General features: G+C 47.4%; 1 protein-coding gene across 2 annotated transcripts; it reads left to right on the forward strand.

The window, feature by feature from the left end:
• The first annotated feature begins 1,681 nt into the window (after positions 1-1,681).
• NATD1 (N-acetyltransferase domain containing 1) lies at positions 1,682-10,627 on the forward strand. Of its 2 annotated transcripts, XR_015745174.1 has the most exons (4): positions 1,682-2,541; positions 5,093-5,211; positions 7,081-8,792; positions 8,824-10,627. XR_015745174.1 is itself a non-coding variant. In XM_026704316.2 (3 exons), the coding sequence occupies exons 1-3, from the start codon at positions 2,427-2,429 to the stop codon at positions 7,195-7,197; spliced, it is 351 nt and encodes a 116-aa protein (XP_026560101.1). In that variant the 5' UTR covers positions 1,682-2,426; the 3' UTR covers positions 7,198-10,627. The 2 variants fall into 2 exon arrangements, 1 of the variants encoding a protein (XP_026560101.1); XM_026704316.2 differs by having other exon boundaries at positions 7,081-10,627.
• Positions 10,628-11,710: the final 1,083 nt, after the last annotated feature.

An 11,710-nucleotide genomic window follows, 5' to 3' on the forward strand; every position in this document is an offset into this window, starting at 1 on the left:
CGTCCCTGTTTTCCTTCCTTTCCGTTGCCTGCCCCAGTTCTTCCCTCCCTTTGTTTTCAATTTTAGAGTAGCTGGTTCCCCTGCCCCACACCCCTTTCTGACAGCAGCACCTAACCAAGTTTTGGCTCATCTTGAAACAAGCTAAGCGAGATTAGAGCTGGTTAATTGCCCAAACATTCAAAGCCCATAGCTTCGATAGGGAAATTTCAAAAGAAAAATTTCTCCCAAACAACAGGAACATACTGATTCCAGGTTGCTGCCCAGAAAATGAGACAGTTGTGTTTGTGCTGTCATCACCTGGAGTTGGAAAGAGATGGGCGGCAGATAAACGTAATACTAAATGAAATAAATCCATTAAAAATTCAACTCGGTTTAGAGCAGGTAGGACTTTCGCTACTATCATTTCATTTTAGAGGCCAGACTTCATAATGAGATGGCTGGGCTTAGTTTTGTCCCTGTTCTTATCACCTGGCGTTGGATTTAGAGGAATGTTGTTGTATTTGTTGTTGTTATTGATATTATTGTTACTATTATGATTTCATGTTAATAGTTGTTTGAATAAGTCTGGGTGGCTTACCCTTCAAGACAGAAAACATTAAAAAGACGAACCTAACGTTTGGACAAACCATCCCCAAGACCAGCATTTTGCATCCTTGGCAAATTTAAGATGTTTGTCTTCGGCTCCCAAAATTCCTTGTCAGCACTTTGGACTTCAGTTCCCAGAATTCCTGCCAGAGGTCCTTGGTGCCCTCTGAACTTGGTGGTTTTATTGCAGGCATTTTATTATCAAGCTAGGTAACATCATCAGCGCTAAAAGGAAATGGTGTTTGTGGAGAGGAAGAGGAGGAGGAGGAAGGAAGAGGAGGAGGAGGAGAGGAAGAAGGACAAGGAAGGAGGAGGAAGGAGAAGGAGAAGAAAAAGAGAAGGAAGAGGGAGAAGAAGAGGAAGAGGAAGAGGAAGGAGAAGGAAGGAGAAGGAGAAAAGGAGGAGGAGGAGGAGGAGGGGGGAGGAGGAGGAGGAGGAGGAGGAAGAAGAAGAAGAAGAAGAAGAAGAAGAAGAAGAAGAAGAAGAAGAAGAAGAAGAAGAAGAAGAAGAAGAAGAAGAAGAAGAACAACAACAACAACAACAACAACAACAACTGTGGGGTCCCTGGTGTTCTCTGAGCTTGGCTGTTTTCTTGCAAACATTTCATGACCAAACTAGGTAATATCATCAGTGCTAGAAGGGAGTGGATTTTGCAGAGAGGAGGAGAAGGAGGAATGTAGAGTCCTTGGTGTCCTGTGAGCTTGATGCTTTCCTTACAAGACGTTTTATTACCAAACTAGCTAACATCATCCATGCAATCCCTTAAAACCACTGAAACCTACAAACAGAGACTTGACATATAAATTATTTAAAAAAAAACAAAAACAAAAAAAACCTAAAAAAAAGCAAAACCCAAATCCTCATTCCCCCTACCTACCTCGGAGGAAACACTCCCCACCCCCGCTTTTCAAGCCCCAGCCCCCACCCCAAAGCCCCCGAGAAGCGAGCCCCAAAGAACAGAAACCAGGAAGGGCAGCGCGTCTCCTTTAAGAGTCGAACGGAATGTATCAAAACAAAAGCGCGGGGCCTCCCATTGGCCGCCCGACGGCCACGTGACCCCACAGCTGATTTCTTCGCTTTTATCCCTGGCCTTTGATCTGTTCGCTGCTGCTGCTGCTGCTGCTGCTGCCGAGTGCGGGCTCGGCGGCCGGAGAGGTTCCTTTCTTTCTTTCTTTCTTTCTTCCTTTCTTTTCTTCTTCTTCTTCTTCCTTCTCTACTCTTCCCCATTACGAAGTTTCCTGGCCGGAGAGACCCGCACGGATCGCTTCCCCGCACCTGGATTTACTGATCCGTATTGCGGGGAGGGGGTCTCCCTCCCTCCTTTCCCTCACCCCACCTCGGGCTCCCCTACGAGTCCTTCCCCACCACGCGCGGACAAAGGCGAAGCGGCCGGGCGGGGGGGTGCGGAAGGAAGGGAAGAAGGAGGGAGGGAAGGAAGGAAGGAAAGAAGGAGGGAGGGAGGGAGGGAGGGAGGGAAGGAAGGAAGGAGGGAGGGAGGGAGGGAGGGAGGTAAGGAAGGAGGGAGGGAAGGAAGGAAGGAAGGAGGGAGGGAGGTAAGGAAGGAAAGAAGGGAGGGAGGGAAGGAAGGAAAGGAAGGAAGGAAAGAAGGAGGGAAGGAAGGAAAGAAGGAAGGAGGGAGGAAGGAAGGAAAGGAAGGAGGGAGGGAAGGAAGGAAGGAGGGAGGGAAGGAAGGAAAGAAGGAGGGAGGGAAGGAAGGAAAGGAAGGAAGGAAAGAAGGGAAGGAAGGAAAGAAGGAGGGAAGGAAGGAAAGAAGGAGGGAAGGAAAGAAGAAAGGAAAGGAGGGAGGGAGGGAAGGAAAGGGTGTGTGTGTGGGGTCCTCCATGGCGCAGGCGGCCCCTCTCAACCTGCTGGAGCCCGGCAGCGCCGGCGGCGGTGGCTTCCCCATCCAGGTGGAGCACGATCGGAAGCGGAGGCAGTTCACCGTCCGCTTGAACGGTAAGGGCCCGGGCCGGGTTGGATAAAGGCTGGAGCCCCCTCCCCTGCCTGGCTGGCTCTGCAGGCAGGCGCAGGGTATGTATGTGTGTGTGTGTGGGGGGGTGCATCTTTTGTTCGCCACCTGGCAGGGAAGGAGCCCCCCCCCCCCACTTCCTGGTTGCTGCTGTGCTGAGAGTTGGGAGTTGCATGCAAACCCTGTGGAGTGGGGTGGGGGGGTTTGATTAAGCCCAGAAATTGGGGGTGGGGGGCTCTCTCAGCCGGGCTGGGGGCTGCCCAGGCGAGCAAGAGTGGTCGCTTAAGCTTCCAACTTTCCCTTTCTTTCTCCCACCCCCTCAGTAAAAAAAACGGAGCAGAAAGAGGGGAGTTGGGGGGCGAGAAGGCTTGGAAGCTTTGATTTCTGCTTTTGCAACCGGGCGCCCCCGGGCTCCTACGGAACTGAATATCCTCCTCTCGATCCGGCCTTGGAAGCTTCTTATCCTGGTGTGCTGCTCGGCTTTGAGACCCCCTGAATTTCTTGGGGAGGGGTGGGCGGTTAAGCACGGCTGGCTTGTGTCTCCTGGTTTGGTGACTTGAAAGAAAAAAGGTGAGTGGATTCATTCAATCCCAACCTGCAGTGAAGAATTGACAGCTGGTGGTGGGGTCTGGCTTTGACTGATTTGGGGAGGCTTGGAAAGCCTGCCATGCTGGCATGGTTCGAAGGTCTCTGAAGCCTTCCCTTCTGCTCAACCATGGCCTGTTGTTGCCCTTGGCTCGGTTGTGGTGAGAGCCCAGCTAGGATGGATAACTTGCAAAGGCTGGGATTTGCAGAACTGAGTTAAACCAAGCCCTTCCCATGATAAGTTAGCAAGTGGAAACTTTTCAGATGGGTGGACTTCAACTCCCAGAATTCCCCAGCCGGCATAGCTTTTAGCTGAAAGAACAAAAAAATCCTTTGGAGAGAAACAAACTCCAACGAACTTGATTTATAGTTCAGGGAGAGAGAGAGAGAGAGAGAGAGAGGAAGTGGCTGAGGAATTCTGGGAGTTGAAGTCCACCCATCTTGAAAAGTTTCCACATTTGGAAACAGTGGTTTAGCAAAATATATCAACCTAGCCTATTTGTGTCCCCCCTGGCCTTAAGTATTCTGTAGTTAAATCATGGTTTAATAGGAACTGCAGACTAGTTTCTGGTATTGTTATATAATACATGTCATATATAGCAGCGGAAGAGTGAGGCTAGTATCTTTCAAACTCTCTTTGTTTTCCCCTGTTCTTGACTTTTAAAAAGTTGGTGGCTTTTGTTAAAAGTGTGTGCTTGTTTCATTCAAACGGCAGGCTGCGTTAAAGTGAATAAACTCAAAAATTAACGTGGCCCGTAGTGGAGAGAGAGAGAGAGACAGACATGGCTGCAAAAATGGCTGAAAAATAGAAATACACAGAATCGCTTTCCTTTCTCTGGGCCTGGCATGGCTGAGAATGATCTACTGTCTTTGGACAATGGGTGAAAGTAAAGAGCGAATGAATTTTGCAGGCTGGACAGCCAAAGAAATGAAGCTTCCTTAAATAGCACAAGGTTAAAATAGTTCCATCGTGACGGATTGCGAAGGAAATCTGCCGGAGCTATAAATCAAGTTCATTTGGGATTTGTTTCTCTCCAAAGGTTTTGTTTCAGCTAAAAAGATTTTGGTCAAGGCGTCTTGAATTCTCTTCGGTTGGGAAGAGAGATGGACGAAGAGTATGAATAGTGTCTTTTAGTTGTATTTAGACAAGATCAGAGAATTTTGGTGGCAGAGATGTGGGGGGAGAAGAACAGATGCTTGGGTTTATTGGCTGGGGTTTAGGAAAGTTATCCAAAGTTATCCAGAGTTGGGATGCCTGCATGGCGTGGTTAAAAGTCACGATTCAGGGAGACGTGACAGCAGTGTTCCAATATTTGAGGGGCTCCTACAAAGACGAGGGGCTCAAATTATTTTCCAAAGCACCAAAAAGCAAGACAAGGAACAGTGGATGGAAATGAACCAAGGAGAGAGGCATCCTAGAACTGGTAACTGGGGAAGCATTGCGAAGAACAGTAGGATCTGAGATTTATCTGAGAAGGCGGTGGAGCATTTTTCTTTTCTTATTGCATAGAGTAGACCAATTTCTCAATCTTGGTGACTTGAAGCTGTGTGGGCTTCAACTCTCATGTTGGCTGGGGAATTCTAGGAGTTGAGGTCCACACAACTTCAGGTTACTGAGGTCAAGAGACATTGGAACAGAAGACTAGAAAACTCATTTTTTACAACCTCAAGTAGACCTTTCCAACTCCTACAAGTGAAAATTCACTCCTACGAGTGAAAAGAGTAGGATAGGAGGCACTTAAGAGTAGATTCCAACTTATTTTTAATTTCTCCTGAATGGGGCACTTTGGATAGATTTTTATAACCGAACGGAGGGGAATGCCACTAAACGAATGGCCGTAGGTCAAGGAGTGCCCGTAATGTGCGAACACAGTTAGCTGTGGATGATGGAGTTGCAGTCCAAATGTGAGGTGTGTCTCGTGTGACAGACATGGTTTTTCTTTCCACTTGCAGGCTGCCATGATAAAGCTGTCCTGTTGTATGAATACGTAGGGAAGAGGGTGGTGGATCTTCAGCACACGGAAGTCCCAGATACCTACAGGGGCAGAGGAATCGCAAAACACCTGGCCAAGGTATGGATTCGCTGGTTGCCCTTCTTGACAGAGATGCATGCTGGCCTTTCAGCTTTCCCACTTAATTCTAAGTTTTACATACCGTGCAACCCCACTGGGGGAAAAAGAAAAATTCTTGATTTAATGGTGGATGGGCAGGGACTTTACAGCTGTTGTTGGGCAGCGTTTCATCTGGTCCCATTAAAACTGCCTCTTCGGGCTTTCGCTACTGATTTCTTTTTATTATCCTCCAGCCTTTGTTCGTTAAATTAGCTAATGAGCGTGGAGAAACCGGCACAGAGCTGATTACAAGCTGGGGACTCCAAAGGGATGGATTGAACTTGCTTTGCAACCTGCAATTTATGGATAAGCGGCTTTGGATTGCAAATTCTCAGCCTTAAGAGCCCCTCCCTCCCCCGTTATGGTCTTGATTCTTCTCCGCATCCCGTTTTTCTTTATCTTCTCTGGTCTGCTCTGTTCTTCTTTGTAATGTTTTCCTTGGTCTACATAAAAAGCAGGGGGTTTTTTTTTCTGCCAGGAAGGAATTCTCCCCCAGGTGAAAAAGAAAGCATTTTTTTGGAAACAAAGGAGAGGAAAAAAAACCCACTTTTATCTCTCCTCCTGCTGATGCTGCAGTTAGATTTTAGGAGGTTGATTCAGGGCCTTCATTTCTCGTGTTGTTGTTGTGTCGTTGTTGAAAGAGTCCTAAGCAGTTGTCTCCAACCTCCCACGTTCCTTGTTAAATACATACAGGTGTTCCTCGGCTTACAACCACAGTTGAACCTAAAATTGAGGTTGCTAAGTGAAACGTTTTTTTAAGCGAAACATTGGTTAGATGAAACATTTGTTAAGTGAAACATTTGTTTGCCACCTGAGGTCCTCCTGAACGTGTAGCTCCTCTAAACCAGTGGTCGCCAACCAGCGGGCCAGGGACCACTGGTGGTCCATGAGAAAAATTTGATGGTCTGCAAAGAAATGTCACCTCCAAAGGAATTAATCCAGGCTGCGCGGGTACACAAGGCCGCGCCGCCCACCTGGCCTGCGTCACTTGCATTGTGAACAGCACAAGGTAGTGAGGGGATGGGGAAAAGGCAGGGGGGAACTTGCCCAGCTCGCCTCACCTGGCCACTGGGCTGCTTCTTTCCGCTTCTTTCTTCTTCTGCTTTTGGCTGCACGCAGGAAAGCAGCAAAGTCTTCCTTTCTCTCCCCAAAGTCCGCCCGGAGAGAAAGAAAGACTTCTGCTGTTTTCCTTTCATGAAGCCAAAAGTCTCTCTCTCTCCCTGAGAACAGAGCTGGAGACGGTATCCTGTGATCCCAAATAAAGAACAATCGATTGGTAGGAAAATGGGATGGGGGATTTTCCTGCAGACTTTTGGGGGGGATTTTCCCAGGGTCTCTGGTCCGCAGGATTTAAAATTATTTGGTAATCCCTGAGGTCCAATAAGTTGGCGACTCCTGCTCTAAACATTGGATGGAAACCATGACCTGAGGTGACTTTTGCTTAGGTTTGGCTAATGTGCTTGTTTTGACCAAGAAGAAGATTGGGCAAGGGTGAGTCACACCTTTCTCCAACAGGGTTGGATTATTTAGGATGTTTCAGAAGCTGAGGTTGGGGCAGAAGGACTATGCTTCCTGGCTAGCAGAAGCCAGAATTGCTGGAGAATATTGGGCTCCTGGGCCTAAGCCAGGGGTTCTAGTTCTTATCCGTTATGGTTCTTTTCCTTGGTACTTACCTTAGCACGATTCATGCAAACATCGTCTTGCTTTGCAACAGAACTTCTAATGCCAACTGTGGTTGCAAATTGTGAATTACCTCTATTTCAGACACTAACTGTGTTTATTTTCTTTAGTTTGTCTTTATTTTATTGTCTTTATTTTCTTTATTTTCAGGCCGCCTTGGACTTTGTGGTGGAGGAAGATTTGAAAGCCCACCTCACGTGTTGGTATATCCAGAAATACGTCAAGGAAAACCCCCTGCCACAATATCTGGAACGTTTACAGTCTTAACACAGAACCTTGCTTGGGAGATGGCAGCCAGGCCTGCTAGGGACTTGCCTTGGCCTCCAAGCTGTCCCGGGGGACCCCTCACACCTCCCTCTGTACATGCTCAGAGGTCCTACTGTTGAAAAAGACCAGATGGCATGATTTCTCAACCATGCTTCCAAGCCGTTTCGGCCGACCGTGAATTTCACAGTTTGCATTTGCCTTTTTGTTGTGTCAGTGAAACCCTCAGGGGCAACATTCAACCTCCTTGCCAGTTGGGTGCACTTTGGGCAGCGTAGAAGGCATGGGGGTGGCTCTGGTTTCCAACGAGGGCTGAGCTGAAGGAAGTCTACTGGGTCCTCTATTCTCCGGGAGCAGCATGGACAAGATAAGACACCGAGCTTCCTGGGCCTCTGAGGGCATCTTTGAACCCTGGGCTAGGTTTCAAAGCAGGCTAAGCTTGGCTAAGCTTGGAGCCTTTAGCAAGAGGTGAAATAAATGTTGCTTCTTCCGCCGTGCGCTCTCACTACAGACTGACGTAAAGAGAGGACTTTTTCTCACTGGGGCACTTGCTCAACGGAGCTCGCCAAGGGAAACATGGCAATGTGTTGGGTGTTTTGGGCTGACGGTGTGCACAGGAGATGTTTAGGTGGCTTCTACGGACATTTTGAGGAAGGGGCTGGTGTGGCTATTTTATCGCATTTTGGGTGGGAACCTCCCTTCCCTTCTCAATCTCCTTGGGTGGGGAATGTTTCCTGTCATTATATGGAGGAAGAAGACGAAGCAAGGGGCTAAGAAGGATGGACCCGAGGAAGGGAAGAGTGTTGGGCATCTGCTGAACAAAACGATGGGCATCTCCAACCAGAAAAGAGTCTTTTTCTTCTGGAGCTGTTTAAAAACAAAAACAAAACCATGGATCCATAATGCAGATAGCGTAGGTGAGGTGGAATCCTACAAACGGAACGGCTAGGGATTGTCTGGGGCTGAAACGGGAAATGCAGCTAGAACTTAGAAGGTCTTCTTTGAGATGAGTTGGCTTGCACTAGTTTAAGAAAAGAGGGAGTGAAACCAAGTGTGGAGGAGTCCACTCCAGGCAGGGAAAACGTTGGATTTCTAGCTTTGATTGAACATCTTCATTTCTTCAGCCCTTCGGTTCTGGCGAGGATAGCTGGGGATCCTTGGAAGAATAGGTCTGAAAGATAAGAGAGCGCCCCTGATAGGGTTATTTAAACTAGGAATGTCCAACCTTGGCAAGTTTTAAGACCTGTGGGAATTCTGGGAGTTGAAGTCCACCGGTCTTCGGGGTGTTCAACTTCAGCAACTTTTAAGACTGGTAGACTTTGACTCTCAGAATTCCCACAGGTTTTAAAGGTTGGATCTTCCTGTTTAAATGTTACATATCCAAGAGTGAGGCTATTGTCAAAGTTACCTTTTTAGATTGCAGTGATTTGCAAGATAATGCAGTGTTTTGCAGGAAGTTGTAATCACCTTCTGTTTTCTGCTCTCTCCCTCCGCCCCCCCAGCTCATGAATGGGGGTGATTTACTCCTATTGTCCCTAGCCAAGCACCCTACAAATGTCTAGCACTACAGTTCCCATCACCCTGAGCCAGTGCAGAGGGTGCCCACATTGGGGAAACTTGGTTTAATAGAAGGATTTGCTTGGGTTAATTTTGTCGCAGAATTTGAATTCCTTTGGGGATCCAAGTGTCCCTTTTTCCACCCCCCCTGCCCAATTCAGTTCCTTAGATGTGTCTTTGGGAATTTCAGCAGAAATAAATGGAGAAAATGAGATAAGGTTCATTACCTAAAAGGGTGATATTTAGAGCAGCAAATGGTATTGTATGGTTTGATTCGTGGATGGTTCTAAAGTTCTCAAAGTTGGCAACTTTTAAGATGGGCGGACTTCTTCAACTCCCAGAATTCCTGGCTGGGGATTTCTGGGAGTTGAAGTCCACCTGTCTGAAAGTTGCCATGTTTTCAGAAACACCGTTCTAAAAACATAACCAGTGAGAGTCCAGCTGAAGTTTTGTGGGAGGACTGGCACTCATATGCCCACACACAGACACCGTAACTCAGGGGTCTTCAAACTTTGGCAGCTTTAAAAGACTTGTGGACTTCAACTCCCAGAATTCCTCCTCCAGTCATGTTAGCTCAGGAATTCTGGGAGTTGGAAGTCTACAAGTCTTAAAACTTGCCAAGTTGGAAGATCCCTTTGCTATGTCTGATGGACATCTTCCTTCCCACTAAGCGACAAAATGTTAAGACTGCTTGTCGTACAATTTGAAAACTTAAAACTTCTCCTCCTTACTGTTCAATAACTCTTATGGCACCCCCATGGTCTTCAGTTGTCTCTCCCTGAAGATGTCCTCCTTATCTAGAAAATACTATTGGGTGCTGTAGAGGAGAAGATATGATTTACCAATCCTAAATATGATGGGAATACTTTCCTCGGCTGAAGAGGGCGACTTGCAAAGATCAGAGTTGGTCTGAAATGCAGTATTTCAGAAATGCTACAGCTTCCTTCCACGATGCCCCAACAAAAGTCTGTTGAGATATTTTTTTAGTAACACTGGTGCTTTTGGAAAGTTTTTAATTTTTGCTCTGCAGAGGGACAAGGGTCCCTAGGCGGGCAGGGGGAATACCAATCCAACCCTTATCCTTGAAGGACTCACAAAGTCCAAGGTGGTGGAATGGAGGCCCCATTTTCCTCTATTGAAGTATCTCAGTTGTAAGTGTCTCACTGCAACTTTTGGTCTGTCCCAGAGATGGTGGGATTCCAGCTGTGGTTGAAGTGGCTAGAGCAGAGGCCTCCAAACTTGGCAACTTTAAGACTTGTGGACTTCAGCTCCCAGAATTCTCCAGCCAGCACAGCTTACTCTCTTGTATTCCCTTCCTCTGCAATCTCTCCACTTTAGGAGGTTAAGAGAAAAAAGAAACAGGCACGGCTGGCTGGCTGGGGAATTCTGGGAGTTGAAGTTCTCAAGTCTTCAAGTCGCCAAGTTTGGGGACCCCTGGGCTAGAGATCCTTGGGAGTCCCAGCTTCTCTGGAAGAGGCCAGAATGAAACTTTTTAACAGATCTTTTGAGAACAAAAATTATTTCTTGGGATCTGCAGGAGGAAGAACAGAGCACAGATAAAGCCCCCCTTTGTTGTTAGATTGAGGGTGGGAAGAAGGGCATTAGGTGGGCACACAGCTTCAAGAACCACAGGATGGGCACAACTTCAAGAACCATCTGCCCCTTCCAGAGGCATCAGCTTAGAAGATTCGGAGGGGTGGGGCTGACTCCATGCTGACCACCAATGTGGGATTGTTTTCACCCTTAGTCTTATGTGCCTTTCTAACTCAGGACTTCTTAACAATGACCTTTCTGGCTGGTGTACATGTGTATTTTTAATATTTTTCTTCTCGGGTTGTGTTATTAATAAAAAGCTGACCCTGTTGCATGAAATACAGTTTTTAAAAGTGTGGCTAAGTGGTTTGGTCACTAAAGATCACTTGATTTGTTGGGGTTGGGACTGGTAAGACTATGGAAAAGTGCACAGATTCACTTATGCCAAAGACTAAAGGGTTCTTTCTTTCTTTTTCTTTCTTTCTTTCCTTCCTTCCTTCTTTCTCTCTCCTCTTTCTCTCCTCTTTCTCTCTCCCTCCCCCTCTCTCGTCTTCCTCTCCTCTCTCTCTCTCTCTCTCTCTCACACACACACACACACACGCATACACACACACCATCTATCAGTCATCTATCAATCATTATCAACTATCTATAGTCTGTCTATTCTAGACGGAGCAATTTTTCAAGCTGAGGTCCAGAGGCAGCAGAAAAAGCTGTTTCTCGGACAGATTCATAGCCAGTGTTAAACCATCATATGTGAAGTTAGCAGGTTATTCAAACTGGGTCAAGCTAATGCTGGCTGTAGAATTCTGGGAGTTGAAGTCCATCCTTCTTGAAGTGACCGGATTTACGTGCTAACTTGGTGCTTTCCCATATTCTTTCCTGGCTTAATGTGACCTTCGGTGCTGGGTCGTTTTTCCCCACAGCAAACCATGGTTTATCGAGATGTTGGTTTGATGATCGCCCGGTGGGACTCCTTCCACAAGCCCCTTCCAAAAAGTCCCATAACTTTGCAATGGAAAGCGCTGGTTGCTACGGAGCGGAGGCATGTGGGCTGTTTGAACTGGAAAGGGCATTTTTTTTTCATTTATTTCAGATCAACAGAGTTGAAACGGACCCTGTAGGTCATCTAGTCCAACCCCCACCCCCGCCCAAGCAGGGGACCCTACACCATTTCTGACAAATGCCAGTCCAGTCTCTTCTTCAAAGCCTCCAGAGATCCATTTTATTCCGTTTTATTCTTTATTTTCCACATTCTGAATCCGAAGCCCGAGAAACGAGGTGCCGGGCTCTCATTGGCTGAGCCGCGCCAAGTGGGCGGGGCCAGAACTCCAAGCCAAGCCACCCGTCCGCTCTCCGAAGTGTGGTTAAAATCTTTTTCTCCTCCCGCCCCTCGCGCTCTCGGGGAGCCTCCCACGTGGCCCGT

The sequence above is a fragment of the Pseudonaja textilis genome, chromosome 14, assembly GCF_049901715.1.
Source record: "Pseudonaja textilis isolate UNSWEBS1 chromosome 14, rPseTex1.2, whole genome shotgun sequence".
In the NCBI taxonomy this organism is placed as follows: Eukaryota; Metazoa; Chordata; class Lepidosauria; order Squamata; family Elapidae; genus Pseudonaja; species Pseudonaja textilis.